At 41.4% G+C, this 16,889-nt stretch overlaps 2 protein-coding genes and 2 long non-coding RNA genes across 4 annotated transcripts in view; 3 read left to right on the forward strand and 1 right to left on the reverse strand.

Moving 5' to 3' along the window:
* The window catches only part of prpf6 (PRP6 pre-mRNA processing factor 6 homolog (S. cerevisiae)), a 12,722-nt gene extending 9,184 nt beyond the window's left edge, over window positions 1-3,538 (forward strand). The window contains exons 17-21 of the mRNA XM_023425248.2: window positions 135-268; window positions 795-886; window positions 1,121-1,235; window positions 1,399-1,525; window positions 2,023-3,538. Of these exons, the coding sequence (XP_023281016.1) occupies window positions 135-268; window positions 795-886; window positions 1,121-1,235; window positions 1,399-1,525; window positions 2,023-2,175 (621 nt within the window). The 3' untranslated portion in view covers window positions 2,176-3,538. The remainder of the gene's footprint in view (window positions 1-134; window positions 269-794; window positions 887-1,120; window positions 1,236-1,398; window positions 1,526-2,022) is intronic.
* On the reverse strand, window positions 37-2,129 carry LOC147818010 (uncharacterized). The gene is made up of 2 exons (XR_015438386.1): window positions 2,001-2,129; window positions 37-580 (listed from the first exon to the last, which is right to left on the reverse strand). It is a non-coding gene; the product is annotated as an uncharacterized LOC147818010 (long non-coding RNA).
* A 640-nt stretch (window positions 3,539-4,178) lies between the features above and the next one.
* Window positions 4,179-8,996, forward strand: LOC147818011 (uncharacterized). The gene is made up of 5 exons (XR_015438385.1): window positions 4,179-4,303; window positions 7,305-7,439; window positions 7,732-7,788; window positions 8,070-8,207; window positions 8,469-8,996. It is a non-coding gene; the product is annotated as an uncharacterized LOC147818011 (long non-coding RNA).
* A 497-nt stretch (window positions 8,997-9,493) lies between these two features.
* aar2 (AAR2 splicing factor) lies at window positions 9,494-12,740 on the forward strand. The gene is made up of 3 exons (XM_023425066.2): window positions 9,494-10,634; window positions 10,731-10,960; window positions 11,937-12,740. The coding sequence occupies exons 1-3, from the start codon at window positions 9,869-9,871 to the stop codon at window positions 12,102-12,104; spliced, it is 1,164 nt and encodes a 387-aa protein (XP_023280834.1). The 5' UTR covers window positions 9,494-9,868; the 3' UTR covers window positions 12,105-12,740.
* The last annotated feature ends 4,149 nt before the right edge of the window (window positions 12,741-16,889 follow it).

A 16,889-nucleotide genomic window follows, 5' to 3' on the forward strand; every position in this document is an offset into this window, starting at 1 on the left:
GGGGGGATTTGTGTAGGTATAATAATGACAGCAAAGAGCTTTTAATGGGCATTTTATTCATACATGTTTTTGATGAAAATATGTGTTTCAGTAATAACTCTAAAAAGTGGTTTATGTCTTGCTTGTTGCTGTAGTTGAAAAAGTGTCCCCACTCGGTGGCCCTGTGGTTGTTGCTCTCTCATCTTGAAGAGAGAGTGGGACAGCTGACCAGAGCCAGAGCGATCCTGGAGAAGGCACGACTCAAGAACCCCCAGAGCCCTGAGCTATGGTGAGAAAACACACTACAAAGTGTGGTAAGCCACTTGAATACAAAAGCAGGATGTGGCTTGAGGGAGCACTTTAGTTTCCAATGTGTCAACTGTGTGGATAGTATATTAGGCATAATCCAAAAGATCTGATTGTGCACCGAGCAATTAAAGATATTTACTTTGGCATTCAAGTGCCTCCCCTCTTCTCCTTCCTTGTCATGCCTTTGGCTCTTTGGGAAACCTTTCAGTTTGCTGCATGAAGGAAAGGTTTTCATGAAGGAGAAACTGGAACACTTGCGCACACGCCCACTCACAGATTGTTTTATTCTTTTCTGTAGAAAAGGAGAATGAAAATGTTTTTTGTTAGATAACATGTACATTAGACAACGTGCTAAATGTGCTTATCGTCTTTAAATGCAGCAGAGGAAACCCATACTGGGATTGATATCAACTTAAAAACAAATTTGACTCCACCTACCACTAAGAAACTGACAGACATGTACAACTGCGCGTCTAAAATTATGTGTATGTGATCATATTAACCAGGTTGGAGTCGGTTAGGCTGGAGTTCAGGGCTGGTCTGAAGAACATCGCCAACACACTGATGGCCAAAGCCCTGCAGGAGTGCCCCAATTCAGGTGAGAATATATTGTTGCTGTTGGAAAAACTCTTTTCTATTTTTTTTTCCCAGCAGGTAGGACGTTTGTGGATTTTATTCTGTCCTAAAATCAATTTTAAAAACTCCTGTGTTCAGGTTATAGACCTTTTTATACACAAAAAAGATAATTTTTCAGTTACTTTCTGTGTTTTGTATCACTGTCTGTAATCTCAAATTCTCCATTTCACCCCACTCCCTGTCCCTTCCTACAAAGGTATCCTGTGGGCTGAGGCTGTGTTTTTGGAGGCCAGGCCCCAGAGGAAGACTAAGAGTGTGGACGCTTTGAAGAAGTGTGAACATGATCCCCACGTCCTGCTCGCTGTTGCCAAGTATGACCATGTCTTTTCACTGTATCCCACTCAACTTCTCAATAATAAGCTCTGCTGTTTGTGCAGGTTTTTCCATTGTATTTAGCATTTAACCTTTTGGAGTGATTTTTTTTTTTTTTTTTTTTTTTTTTAACTTTCAAATAATCTTGTGCGCACATGTCAGGTTGTTTTGGAGTGAACGTAAGATCACCAAAGCCAGAGAGTGGTTCCTCAGGACAGTAAAGATCGAGCCAGACCTAGGAGATGCTTGGGCTCTCTTCTACAAGTTTGAGCTGCAACATGGCACAGAGGTATCAATCTTAGTATTGTCTGTCCTTATCTCGGTACGAGACTTGTGTGTGTCCGTGCTGGATTTTGCAGCTAAATATCAGGTAATATTGTCATGACTAAATGTTTGATTTAATTGACACATTTGACCCTCACATGTAAGTTCAATTAATGCAACTTTGGTTTATCTAAGAGGTATGTGCTGTCAATACATTGTTCTCACTGTATCATTTACCACTGAAAAATGGTGTATGGTTAAAATGCAAAAAATGTGATGGACAAGAGTCAAAATTATTGAAAAGTTTTTGGTGGAGTACATCAAGGAATACATAATGCTGTCACTCAAACTTATTTTGCACCATACATAATGCTGTTACTCATTCATAAAGATAGATGATAAACACAACCAAGAACTGTGTGTGTGTGTGTGTGTGTGTGTGTGTGTGTGTGTGTGTCTGTGTCTGTGTCTGTGTCTGTGTCTGTGTGTCTGTGTCTCACTTTGCTGTTCTGCATCCATCAGGAACAGCAGGAAGAGGTGCGAAAGCGCTGTGAAAATGCGGAGCCCCGCCATGGCGAGCTGTGGTGTGCCGAGTCCAAACACGTCCTGAACTGGCAGAAGAAGACAGGAGAGATCTTAGCGCTGGTAGCCAGCAAGATCAAGAACACATTCTGAGACTGGGGAAATTTTGGACTGGGACTGAAAACACCTGGATGACTGGCAGTCACAAGTCTCACAGGGAACAGCTATGGACACACTCAACTGTTGTTTTCTATCTGGACTTGGCAATCTCTGGAACATACAAAGGATTCATACATAACTTTTTATTGTTTTACAAACTTAAATTAGAGTTGTACTTGGCAACAAAAAAAATTTGATTTAATGTCAAAGGGAAAGTGAAAGTAGCAATATAAAATTCAAAATCATTCCTTACATGTAGCAGCAGCAATTAAAACATTGGGTTTTGTAGTTTCCGGTCAGTGAACAACATTTTCCATGTCCTCCAGAAGGACTGAGGTTTGGACTCAGCCACTTCAGGGCATTCATGTTAGTATTTTTTAGCTTGTGTAGCTTTGCCTTTTATTTTTGAGGTCTTTGTCTTGTTGGCAAGTAAACCTTCTCCCAAGTCTTCCTGCAGACTGCTGCAGGTCACCCTTTGGGATTTCTTTGCATTTCGCTACAGTCATTGTACCCTCAACCTTTAGAAGCAGGACCTGCCTACAGTATGATAATGTTATCACCATGCATCATGGTGGAGACTGTGATTTATGGCAATGTGAATTGTTTTGTTTACCCAAACAGAACATGGGTAAGTATGAAAGTGTCCCTCTTTTGATCCAGTCTCCCGCTTCCCTTCAGGCAGTTAGTCGAGGTTTCTACATGTTTACTTGCTGAACAAACTCTCGATTGTGGTAGGCATAAGCAGCATGTGCCAGTTGTGTTGGATTCAAATGCGGTAAAAACCACACCCCACCAGCACATACTGTCACTGTCATCAGGTTTTTGGAGTTCACACACATGATCGCCATGCAATTTATATTAATCTGATAATAATTTGATTCGCTTGTAATGATTTAAGTGTGTCATGGTAAAGTGGGTTAAAGGTTACAGGCAGTCCTTTATTCTGTTCAATGTTTTTACAAAATGTGGATTCATTTGTTCATCCCTTTTCACTTTGACATTTGTCTCTTTTTCTGCTGTTGTCAAAATTCAAATTACAGTCACTGTGGTTGTGTGAAAATTGTGTAAGAATAAACATGAAAAAGAGAAAGCAGAAATGGAAATGAATACTTTCAGCAGACACTGTAAGAGAGAAATATATGTCTCTGTCTGGACAGAATGCGGATATGTAAAAGGTGCAGATTTGGCTCTGTCTGTTCAACAAGATGTGACAGTGTATATAAACTCTTTGTCAGGAATTATTACATGATTTCTCATGTTGGTGATAACAATCTGCTTTTTTTTACACAGATGGCTTGAATGTGTTTAAAAACACTTTGTAGGAGTCCAATAAACAAATAAAGTTTATTGCACAATTCCCTGTTTTTCCTAAACATGTTAAATGGTAAAGTGGTTTGTTGTGATTTGAATGTCATATTTATTTCCGAGTGCACAGTTTTCCTGACCTTTCAGTCCAGGAGTTTTACCCACACTAATACTCCCATGCAGTTCCCACGCACGGTCAGCACTTTGGTGGTCCTGTCTGGGATGTCATTGTCACCTCAGGTTTGGCTTGGCTTAAAGTGGTTAGAGTCACTGCGTGTTGTGGGCATTACAACCATCAAGCATCGTTTCATACTTCCACTGGTTTTGTGTAGCTCACTCGATAGCCTAGAGGTCCCATCCTCTGAAAATGTATGCCCTTTAAGGAATGAAATTGCGCTTTGGAGAATTGCTCCACCAAGTTACAGCGGCTCTTCACACCGCTCCTCCTCGGTATCACGTCTTTCCAACAAGACCGACACGATGAAGGCAAATGATTGATTGCAGAGGTTCTCCTCGACTTGATCGGACTGGAGTTCGGTGAAATCCTAAGCCCAGCGTCAGCAATCCATGACAGGGAAGGAAATCGGAGCAGTAGTGACTTTGTTGATGTTGGAAATTACGAAGCACTTGATCGGAAGTCTGTCCGCCACCGTCATAGAATATTCACCAGAAGAAGTGTAAAAATACTTTGGGGGGGGGGGGAGGCGGTTTGGATACAATGAACGCCGCCGGACCAGGGGTAATTCATTGGATCTTCCAGGTACTGGTAGAGATGGGTTTGCTTGTCTGAGGAGCCTGCAGCAGAACATGATAAATGGTAAGTGTGGTTTTAACATCAGGTGCCTATTTACGCAGCAGATGAGGACGTTATAGAAATTTTCACTGCTGTATTATGAAGTCTGCGTACACTAATACTGTTAACAGCATCGTATTGACATTGGTCACGATGACATGAGCTCCAGACGACTGGAAAGCGACTGGTGCTGGGGCGCACTTTATGGACGTTTTTTTATTGTACTTAGAGGATAATCCACAAATATTTCACTATCCACAAAATTTTTTTTTTTACTTGTGTTAATAATACAGAGCGATTTGCAACTACACATGACTGTAAACTTTTTACGAATTTGTGGATCCATTTGAACATGTAAAGATGGTTTTCCACATTCATGGACAAATTTGTTGAGGACTTTGGTCCAATGCCACATTTCTGTAGAAAAAAAATAAACAAATGTGAGGTGTCCACAGAAGACAATCCACGACTATGTTGATCCACAAATCTCACTATCCAAGAAATGTTTGCTTTTTTGTTTGTGATTTGTTATATCCTCAAAAACACAAAGCCATTTCTAATTAACTCACTCAAGTATTCAAATTTCAGATACAAATGGTAAAGTTTAACAAATGCAAACAGTTGAATCACAAAAATACATGTAAAGTGGTACTTGCACATTCATGTGAAACGGATTTTATACATTTTTGAGTCGTTTCCTGTCAGTGTGTGGGCCACGTGACATTTGAGCCTTCCCCAGAGAATTTCTAATACCGTCACTCTCAGAACTTCCGGTTGCCAGATAGCCCAAAATGAATGGGGGCCTATGGAGCTTTAGCCCTAAATTTGAATGTTTATGGGGTAAAACATTTTTTTACTTCCACTTTTCATTATGTTTTTGATATACGGGGGTAGAGACAACAGATATAGTTCCATAAGATTAGATTCTTTTCTTTTCATCTGTAGTGAAATAACCAGATGTCACTCACCACAGCCTCTTTCTGTCATTTGCCATTTTGGTTCCACACATCAATGAAGCAGCAGCCATTGACAGTCACCGTGCACCAGAGGAACCAGCTAGAACATATGGCATCTGATACAGCACGTGGTTTTGTTTTCCTTTTGTAAGAAAAACTAAAGGACATTAGTATTTTTTCTTTTAAATTCTGATATATTATCAATATTATATTTGCAAAACTAAAATAAAATTTGGGATTTTTTTTTAGAAGCAGGTGTAAATAATAACTTTAGCCGTTCAGCCCATCCATGCCCTCTAGGTGACTTGTGGCCAATCTACTAGTATCTACTATTAGTACTACTGCAGATATTAATACTACCAACACTACTACCACAAACACCTAGCAATGCCCTAGAAACCACCACCATTTTTACACTTCTATGAAACGCTTTCTACTCGTATTAAGCTACTGTATTATGCTATTATTACCCTTATACACTGCTGTTACACTCCTTTTACACAGAAAAGGAGGAAAATAAACTATACTGAAGTATTCATGAGATGGGGGATAATTATACTTTCATAGTAGTACTAGTGGTAGGATTAATATCCGCAGTAGTCGTAATAGTAGTAGTAGAGGCCATAGTTTCAAAAGAAGTGACTCACCTGATCAGAGTTTAATGCACATGAGGTGCCAATAATGTCATTGTCGAAGACTACAAGCACTGTCCAGTCAGGGGGTTGGACTGGACTGGACATTGGGAGAACCAGGAGAAATCACACCACATCAGTGGGGGTGGGGCGAGGGATGGAGGACCACCGAGCTCGGCTTTATCTTTCACATCCTGGGTGAAGCCAGGCTGATGTCCCTCTACGTTGTTGTCTCCTTTTGTACTAATGTGGATGTTGGCTACTCAACGCAAAGTTAGCTAACTAACGGCAGGAAGTAAGCAAGCACAGCACAACACACTCACCTGGATTAGATTAGATTAGATTAGATTAGATTAACTTTATTTATCCCACAACTGGGAAATTCATTTACCACAGCAGAAAATAAACATCTATAGAATAAACATCGGAAATATGGAAATATACAACAAAAATATACCAAATATACACTAATAAATACAATATACACAATACACACGATATGTACATGAAAAAGTGCAAGTTTGCACATAGTCAGGAAGAGCAGGAGTTGTGGAGTCTGACAGCTGCTGGAATGAAGGACGTTGTGATCTGAGCGTCCCAGCGGGGGGAGGGGGGATGAGGTGTATGCATTTCTGATATTAGCATACAACAAGTCCAAAGTTTTATTGTCCCTGGTGTGACAATCCACATACTGGGTGAAGGTAGGAAGAGCAGAGGACAGGAACGTGTGGTTGAAGTCCCCAGAGATGAGGAGGAAGGAATGGGGGTGCTGGTTTAGGAGTTGAGAGACAACACTATGGATCTGGTCTGTGGCTGCAGCGGCGACGGCCGAGGGGGGGATGTACACAGTCACCGCAATGACATGTGAAAACTCTCTCGGGAGATAGTATGGCCGCATGCTAACCGCTAGCAGCTCCAAGTCTCTAGTGCAGAGTTGGAGATGACAATGACGAGGCCAATCCTAAATCATGACCATTGGGTTAAATGAAGATGCTCCACTTCAGGGTGTGATTTGCAAAAAACCAGTGGGGGGATGTTGGGAGGGAAATCCCAGTGCGGTTGTACGTTTATTTCAACAGATCAGCTGTGTTGTGAATTGGAAAAAGTTAAGCAAACAAATAGGAAGTAATGGGAAGTAACACATGTCACATTTCGCACAAACTGACAGGAAGTGATTCACAAATGTCCAATATCCATTTCACATGTACAAATGGAGCCACAAGTCAATCACTCACATGTGTGTGGATAGTGAAATAATGTGGATCATGGCACACATTTCTAGATTGTATTCTGTTTGTTACAAATAATAAAGTCCAATAAACACTTAAAGCAGGAGCCAAATGAACAATGATTCATGGTATTTTTCTAATCTGTAATTTAGTGTGGACATTTTCTTCATATAAAACTTGTAATGAGATGCACTTGTCTTTTTTGCAGTGTCTGACTGGAACTCTACTCCGTAGTGTCCTGGTGGTTCTCTTGTTGGCCATCACTTGTGGTAAACGTAGATGTAACTATAAAGAAATACTGGGCTCCTACAGAGAAGTCATCTTTGTTGAGCTGCAGAATCTGGTAACTGGTGACTTTGATGGAGACTTTTTTTTATTTTTTTGAATTTTGCTGTCTTTATTTTGCCTTCCATTAATATGTGATATATGTGAATATATGTCAGTTTATCCAAAACAGTTGCAGGTGGAATTAAACATGTTGGAGCAATGTTTGAATATCTGATGGTAGGCTGCCCTCCAGGGTTTGTCACTTTGTTCAATGTACCAGCTTTACTGGTACAGTCTCATCTTTTTTCTCTTTTGAATGGCAATCAGTTTTAATTTCTGTTAATTCATATTTGGTTGTTCTTTTGCAGAATTTGACAGATTCATTTAATACCTCCAAAGACAGAGACCCCTGTCCCCAAGGAAAGGTAAATAGCGCTTCACCATATACACTTTGAGCATGATGGACAGGGTAATAAAACACAGTCCTGATACTGTGATGCTGTGGGTTTAACAAGAACTTTTCACATAATCTGCCTGTGCGACTGCCTAACATTACGGATTTGGAAATGGAAAGGAAGAATTTCCCCAAGGGCAATATGAGGTTAAATTTCCAGTTATTTAATAGTACCAACAACAGATGAGCTGTTTGGGCTATTTCAAATGCTGTTTTCTTTTCTTCATTTTATGGGCTATTGTTCCATGGTAGGCGCGTCGCATCCTGGTTTCAATCTATGGTATGACACAGCAGATTCGGTGTCAGAGGAGTGGCAAGCAGTCTGCACTGGAAATGCCACTGGAGAGCATGGAGCAGCTCATCATTCACAACTGCAGTCCTGATTATCTGGTGAGGAGAAGGACTTCAAAGAACAACATTCATCCATTTTTGTCGACTGAATTTATTGATTCATATTTCTCCACAATAAACAAACAAAACAAAGAGCAAAACAAAACAGCACAGCAAAGCAAAGGCTGGGCTTGGGAAAATGGTTGCAGATAATCCATACAAGGATACATGGATGTCCTTAATAATGCTAATGTGATGAAAAACTATTAAAGCAGATAAGCGGGTGGTTGTATAACTGCACAACAATGCTTTTCTTTTCAGGGGAAGAGAACCTCTTGTTCAACTGTCCAGAAAATACGAGGGAAGAAGAGAAAGAGGACCAGGTTAATCAAAGTTATCAAGGCACTGATCACTTGTTGGCAGAAACTTCAGAGTGTATGTATGCTCTCAAAGTAGGAAATGATTCCTGTAAACCTACTTTCTCATGAAGATATTAGGTGATTTCCAGTCAGTTCATTGCATCAAACAGATGATATTACCAATGACCCACTGTATTTTCAAATGCAATGTCATGAATGTTTACTGTTGCCAAGTTCTCAGTGTTTTGTCTATTAAAATACTAGACTCAGCAGTGCTCACATTTTTATGGAATAGTTTTTAAAGCAACCACAGATAAGCTAAAAATATTCGCAATGCATTCAAATACTTTCAGAATATGCACATTTTCCAAGGTCTCTCATGTTGTAACAACCAATTTTTGTGTTTGTAAGCCATATGTCATCATACCCATAAAATGTTCCTGTCAGTCATGTTGTGGAGTATATGGCATATAATAAAATGTTAAATGTCTTCTATTATTATTATTATTATTATTATTATTATTATTATTACTGGTAGTAGTAGTAGGAGAAGGAGGAGTGTATCTTGTGAAAAGCCGATAGCAGACTCCTACTGTTTACGATTAATTTTTCAGTGAATGTACAGCGATTATACAGCTTAGACACGACAATAAATAAATGAATAAATATAAAGAATAACAAACAAAGTACACAAATAAATAATAAATAGAACAAGGCCCTACCTAAATCTATGTTACATTCCTTCATTGTTTACTGCTTTCAAGGAATCCTCATCGTAGCATGAGAAAAAAATTTATTTGGGGAAGATGATCGATTGATTTACCTAATTAACCCTAATAGAACAATCAAGTAAATGATATCTTTTGGATTGAGACGATGATTAAACTGAAACTAAGCAGCAGAATATGTCTGTTTATGGAAAACCTCCTTGGCAAAGAGACTTCTGACAAAAGCGGAACCAAGCGAATACAGTAATGTTTCTGTCCGGAACAGACTTTATGTTGCACAGCCTCGACTAAACGATTTCTCAACGACGCGAAACATCAACAAGTCACTACTCAAGGTATCGTTGTAGATATAACGCGTTATGTACGTTTAAAATCGGCTTGTTTAAATGTGTTACTTCCGTTATATTTTTCACGTATGATTTTTAGAGACAGATAAACTGCATCCTTTTAAAACATTGAAAAAAGCAGCACCACTCTGTGCTAACTGTCGGCTGTACATATTTGGACGAAATTCTTCTGCCTCTCCTGAACATGAGAAATCTCATGTAACAACTGAAAGCGGAATTTAGCTCTTGTGTTGTCTGGTTTGGTTTAGTTAGTAAGTTGAAGTCAAGTAGCCCTTGACAGAGCAGACATGGCCAACAGCAGCACTGTAGACATGGATCCAGATGTTGCTCTGAGGCTGTTTGAGGAGGGAGCCACCCTGGTGCTGCTGGGTGTTCCTAAGGGCACAGAGTTGGGGATTGACTGCAAGAGTTGGCAGGTGGGTCCTCGCTTTCGGGGAGTGAAGATGATCCCTCCAGGCCTGCACTTCCTTCACTACAGCTCTGTTAACCCGCCGAGCTGTGGAGGAGAAGTTGGCCCAAAGACAGGCCTCTTCCTCTCTCTAAAACCCAGAGAGATCGTGTTGGCTAACTGGGATCCCAAGGAAGAAGATCTGGACTTTTCCGCCTCCAAGAATGAAGAGGAGGTGAGCCGCATCCGGGCGACCTTGCAAGAGCTGGATCCTTACCTGGGTCCCTACCCATACGAGGTGATGAGAAAGTGGGTGTCCCTCACTGACCGCCTGAGCAAGGAGGTGGCCGATAACCTACAGCCTCTGTCTGGTCGAATATGTGCTTACAGTGATGTCATTCCTGAGATTGAGTTCAGACACACCAAAGACAGGGCAGAGCAGCCGAGGAACGACACAGCCTGTCAGAGCATGAGAGAGGGACTCGACAGGCTCCCCAAGATGAAGCAAAGGGAGGGGACAGAGTTGCGCTTCTCTGTTATCCCCGAGAAGACCTACCCACCTGGGGCGACACCAGCCGAGATCACCCAGTGCAGTCTGGACCTGAGCTATGCCCTGGAGACTGTGTTGGAGAAGAACCATGAGCTGCAGCCTCTCAACCTGCTAGGTATGTATTAGATACACAAATATTAGGTCGTCAGAATAGCACACCTTAACATTTTTATATGTTTAAACTACCTACGTTTCCTCTCTCCACTCTCAGGTGAGCTGCAATTTGCCTTTGTATGCTTCCTGATTGGAAATGTGTACGAGGGCTTTGAGCACTGGAAGTGTCTCCTGGCTCTGTTGTGTCGCTCAGAGGATTCCATGAGGAAGCGTAAGGAACTCTATCTGGGGCTCATCGCCGTGCTCTACCACCAGCTTGGAGAAATCCCGCCTGACTTCTTTGTCGACATCGTGTCACAGAGCAACTTCCTCACGTCCACGCTGCAGGTAGATGACCGTCATAAATGCTGGGAAAAGTGTGGTCATCCATTCAAATGAAAGAAAAGACTGTCGTGTCTGTCAGTAGAAACTCATATTGTCACTTCTCAGTGTGTGAACTAAAAGGAAAAAAAAGAAAAATAAATAGATGTTGATGAGAACATGGTTTGGGAAATCACAGCTGACATTTTGACTTGACATAGTAGGAAAGCAAAGGTGTTTTGAATAGCGTTGACAAAGAGCCAGCATGCACAATACCATAATCCTCAAACCGAAGCAGCTAAATGTGATTCAGCCATAGTTCATTTTGATATTTACATTTTTGCTTTTCCTACTGTGACACATTAAAATGTCCTATATAAAATAGCCCACTGTCAATTTATTTTACCATTGAACTTAATGGTGTATTAAATAAGTCAAGTCGTAGTGGTTCACTGCTTTGGGCACTTATTTATCAAGGGTCTCACGGCGAGGTGGATCTAATTGTCTTCAATTTTTCAGATCAACTCATATTTGGAGGACCTTTTTTTGGTTTAGGAGTAATTTTCTTAACCCAGGAAACTAATGCTGATGTAACACGTTAGGAATTCCCTGGAGGTGGGAAATCATATGAAAAATATAAACATTCACACCAGTATTTAAGGATTTTCTTTATCTAGGGACAAATCACTTAGAACCTCACAGCAAAAAGGAAAAAAAGGTACAACAGTGTAAATGTGGGTCCCACACAATTCTGATTACATTTATTCCACAATGAAGATCAAACATTCTTCGTGACAAAAGAAGGATTTTACATAAACAGCTTTTGTCCAATTTGTCAAAGTCATGAATAGCTCCCACAACATATAGGCCTAGTGGATGAGGACATATTTCAAGTAAATCAATACTTCAGGATCTACACATATTATTATTGATTATTGTTGTCAAAGGATTTTCATATTTAGGACTAAAACCCATTAACATTGTTTGACTTATGTTCTCACAGGACTTTTTCCAGTATGTCAGTGGACCTGGTGTAGACGGCACGCTCCGAAAGAGAGCAGAGAAGTTCAAAGCCCACCTGACCAAGAAGTTTCGCTGGGATTTCGATGCAGACTTGGATGACTGCGCCCCTGTGGTGGTGGAGCTGCCAGAAGGTGTTACAGTCGACTGAAACTACTCTGCTATGGACTTAACATTCATCCTGGAAGCATAAGCAACGTATTAAGTCATCCTGAGTGTTACAGTGAGGGTATGGCTGCTGTGTACTAAATGTCAGTGGTGCCCTCTGGTGGCGGATTTCTCTAAGCTCAGCAAGCATGTTGTCTTGTGTTGCTTAGTAGTTTTATAGCCACAGTTGCAGTTTACCAAAACCAGTCCCCTAGTATTTTTTTTTTTGCTTTAATTTAAAATAGTTGTTGAATTAATAAATGGTAAGAATTATAAATAATATACATAAACCTGTCATCTTCATCAGTGATAGAGCATTTAAAATTTCAACACTTAAGGAGCTCTAATTGTGAACTGTAAACTTCAAATCACCCGACTTTCTTTATAAGATATACAGGATTTGTTAGAGGACAGTAAACACTTTGTAGTGTGTGGTTGTAGTGGTTTTATACCTCATACATAAATATTGTTTTATGTTGCTGAATCCTTTTTGTTTCATGAAGTCACACTGGAAAATGGCAGTTGTGGTTTGTAATGTTAAATTTGTCAAACATGAAGATCACATCTCAGCTAATTTACTTTTCTATGACCCATTTGATACAAAATTTCCTTTAATAAAAACAACACTTTTGATACAAAAGAGCTGTGTAGTGCTTTGTGCCACTGCTACCATTGACTGTTAATGCATGTTTCAATACTTCTCGTTCTCCTCCACTAGATGGCAGTCATAGGCTTTATTGGGAAGATTTACAACTACATGTATCTTCCTCTGTACATTCATTATACATGTTTAAATGTGCATTCGCACAGAATGAAAAGCTTCTGGGAAAAATCGGTTCTGTGCACAACTAGACTGTCAGGGTGGAAATTATCTCTAAGCTTTCTCTGATCTCACCTAAGATGATTTGTGAGGGATAACAGGTGGAGGAATAAGTATGGGCTGCACAGATAACAACTGAATCAATTGGCTAACATATTTACAAGCAATTTATAAGCTGTGCGTGCGTGTGTGTGCGTGTGTGCGTGTGTGCGTGTGTGCGTGTGTGTGTGTGTGTGTGTGTGTGTGTGTGTGTGTGTGTGTGTGTACGTACGTACTTTGACTTTGATGGATGGGACAGGCCTTGTGTTAGCTTGCTGGTCCATCAATCCATCCACTCATTCATTTCTCCCCTGCCCCTCCTGAACCTTCTTTCTCTGCAGCTGGACGTCTCCGCTTTGACATGCCCCGGCTCCGTGAACCCATCTATAACCAGAAAGCTGCTGTGAGAGGGACTAAAGCCATCTAATGTAATTATCTGAATCAATGGAGTCTGAGCCTGTTAATGGAGATCCAAATACCAATACAAGAAATCCATTCTCTTCTCAGAAGACAGATGGTATTGTGAAATGGATGGTAATGCTAGGCTTTATGATGAAAACTCCTCTTTTGAAAATTTACGCACATCTTAAAAGAAGATCAGTGCTGTATTTGTGGTCCACTCTTGAGACCACTGGGGCCCTGCGCTGGTTGTTATTTTCCTTGTGAATGCAATTAGATGGAGAAAATGGCTTGGAGCACATGGTGGAAACATATCAGCACAACATGGAAGGAAATGTACGCCAATTATTTGTAGATTAATTTTCCTCTCTGGGGATGTAATACTGTACATTGTCAATGAAGACAGTCTCAGAAATGACACTTCTGGGACGTCCTTGGCATTCCAGCCCCTCCACTAGAGCTGGAATTATAATGTATCGCAAGTCGGCGAACAACTGATTAAGTGTCCGGCTTTTCTGTGTAAACGCACCCTCATCGCCCTCAGTGAACGATCTCCTGCCATGTTGCTGGTATGGCAACCATTTTCCGTTTAATCTCCCCCTATTTGTTTAGTTTGGTGCGGCTGCCCCGAGGAGTGAAGCACGCTGGGAAACGAGCTGCGTTGATTGTGCAGACTCTCAAAGCCTTAGCAGGCCCTGTCAGTCATGGTGGGGCTTTCTCTCCATTAGATGTGAGCTGGTCATTTCCATGGGGCTCACACAAGCTGCTCACCCTGCCAGTGTAAACACAGGCCCCTCTGTTTCTTTCTCAGCCCCCCCCCCCCCGGTCGCAGCAGCAAGGGAGGATGGACGTTGGTGTGTGTGCACGTGCATGTGTGTATGCAACTTTTTGACCAAGCCTTGACTCTGGTTTTAATGTTAATTATTGTTGACTGAGCAAAATCACATTTTATCATGTGTGTAGGTGTAATTGACCCGCTGGTTTCTGATCAGTCAAGCGTCTGCAATAAATGGGATCAATTTGAATAATTGTATTGTTCGCTATGGTGGACATTTAGAAAGATACTGGGAGATGAACCCAGAGTTCAGTGCTATTTTATCTGATGTTTTTGCATCATCCTGTGCCTTTGCAATTTTCTAAATACTATATTTTTGTAGAAGTTTTAATTTCAGTTTATTTTGTTTTCCCTCTTTGCGTATAGATGAATGGTCGCCACTTCTCTGGCTGCTGTCTGACTTTCACCCATTGATGTGAAGTCTGTTTCTTTCTATGAAAACTTTGATGTATGGCAAGATGCATAATTATGATGAATAGCTTGTCAAAAAGTGGGCTTTTTGGTAATTCTGTTCTGTTCCTCTTCACACACACATCAGTTTCCAGCTGCTACTTTCTCTCACCTTTTTTGTCTCTAGGTTTTTCATCTGTGTCTGACTCATAAGTGTGTGTGTGTGTGTGTGTGTGTGTGTGTGTGTGTGTGTGTGTGTGTGTGTGTGTGTGCGTACGTACTTTGACTTTGATGGATGGGACAGGCCGCGTTGATGACCATGCTGTGATTCCTCTGGATTCCCCTCTCTGCTACAGTACCACAGGGGCTTCACATGTCTGACTCGCATGACCCAAATGTGAGGCAGGCACGTGTACATTTTCCCAGGATTTGTATATGAGTGTGTGCAGCGTGGGGCGCGTGCACATTTTGAGCTCTGGTGCACAGACATATGGACGGTGGGCAGGTGAGGGGTGGTAAAAGTGGGGATGGACGAGGTTAAAAATCCCTCCTGGAAATTTCATACACAGCGTGAGAGAAAGAGAGAGAGAGAATTTGTGTGTGTGTGTCTGTGTGTGTGCAAGTGTGTGAACAATATGTTCTGTTATAGTGATCTGCTGAAGTGATTAAAGGCAGGAGCTAAAAACAAGGCGGTAGACCTTTTGAGGTCTGCTCGGCAGACATGTGTGTCTGTCAGTGTCTGTGCGTCTGCCTTTCTGATCATGTACAGCATAAGGACATGACAGTGCGCCAATACAATTCCCAGGCTAACTAATTAAAGTTGTAGAGGTGAAACAAGTACACGCTGTGATTAGCACAGCAGCACAACAGAGACAGCGGTAACCTCCACTGTCATGTCTCACTGTTGTCACAGAGCTCATAAAAGTGTCTGCGCCTGTGCTGTATATCATTTTTTGAGAGTTTAACTAAACTTCGGACGAGTCGTTTTGAATGACGCATGGCTTAAACAAACCACAACAAAGATCCTTTCCTGGTTCCTATTCCCGGTCTACACTCCATCAGATATCTTTCACTCTCCCCCACCTGCCCATCAGATGACTGATCTCTGACTTCCATTTTTAGTGTGTGTGTTGTCTTTGGCTGTGGCACTTAGAGCATGAACTCTAGCAGACCTTGTCACAGCAGAAAGGATTTGAATACCACTGCACCCCAAATACACACATACACACACACACACACACAAAATCTGTCTCCATTGCTCACTTTCTCTTCCTACCGTTGTGTGAGTGTGTGACTGTGTGACTGTGTGTATGTGTGTGTGTGTGTGTGAGGGTTCTGAGGTGAAAGCAGCCCCCTCCTGTTAGCCCCACACCCAGGGGAGAAGCTGCTGAATGGTTACAGGGTGGAGAGGAAGGGCAGGAGGGAAACCCAGAGTAGAGCAGGCCTTTCAGATGGCGCCCTGAAGAGGATGAAAACATTCATCTCTCACCGTTTTCTACTGGGTATTCAAGCCATTCCTGTTTTCTTCCGTCTTTTTTTTTCCTGCTGTCTCTCAATTTTCCATACTTTCTCTTTGCCTCGCTTCTCTTCACCCTCTGCCACCTGTGCCAACACCCTCCACCTAGTAAATAATTCAGAGATTTCTGATGCATTATTCAGACATTTCTCTCTCTCTCTCTCTCTCTCTCTCTCACACACACACACACACACACACACACTGCTTTTGTCTGCTTTGATTTTTTTCCCCCATAATGTTTAAATACAGAAACCTCTCTTTTGTCTATAGCCTCTGTGATATTCTCCCTCATTATGCCCCAACATATCAGGTATGAAACGTGAAATCAGCAGGTGTGAGGATTTACCCCAGGGAACGAAAGAATCAAACATTTAATAAACAGTGTACTGTCCTATAAATAAAATAGACGTTTTAACAGCTTTTCCGCCTCAGTGAATGCAAGTGATGCAGGGGATGCAAATATACACGGGAGTCTCTGTATTACAGCTCAATGCAGGGCTGCTGTAGCTCACATAGTAGAGCGAGTCGGCCATGGTAAGGTTGGGTGGTGTGATATCCATCTTCTCCTGTCCACATGTCGGTGTGTCCTTGTGCAAGACGCTGAACCCCTAACTACCCCTGATGTGTATGTATATGGAAAAAAAGGTCACTGTCTGCATAATGACTGTAATGTAATACTCAGTGACTTTGGATCCCATTTTGTGGTAAATTTGGAGCTCCCTATGTGGGAAACGTTAAGAGATAACAGATTTGCCTATAGGCTTGTTCCAGGTATTTTTTTTTTTTTTTT

Source organism: Seriola lalandi, unplaced genomic scaffold (genome assembly GCF_002814215.2).
Source record: "Seriola lalandi dorsalis isolate HSWRI2012SDOR001 ecotype SW California unplaced genomic scaffold, Sedor1 jcf7180002054767, whole genome shotgun sequence".
In the NCBI taxonomy this organism is placed as follows: domain Eukaryota; kingdom Metazoa; phylum Chordata; class Actinopteri; order Carangiformes; family Carangidae; genus Seriola; species Seriola lalandi.

What these genes read in the sequence shown, in the direction of transcription:
- aar2 (XM_023425066.2), top strand. Translation starts at nt 9,869, where the DNA reads ATGGCCAACAGCAGCACTGTAGACATGGATCCAGATGTTGCTCTGAGG. An exon ending in GCAGCCTCTCAACCTGCTAG is followed by an intron (nt 10,635 to 10,730) that starts GTATGTATTAGA and finishes CTCCACTCTCAG; the next exon opens with GTGAGCTGCAATTTGCCTTT. An exon ending in TCCTCACGTCCACGCTGCAG is followed by an intron (nt 10,961 to 11,936) that starts GTAGATGACCGT and finishes ATGTTCTCACAG; the next exon opens with GACTTTTTCCAGTATGTCAG.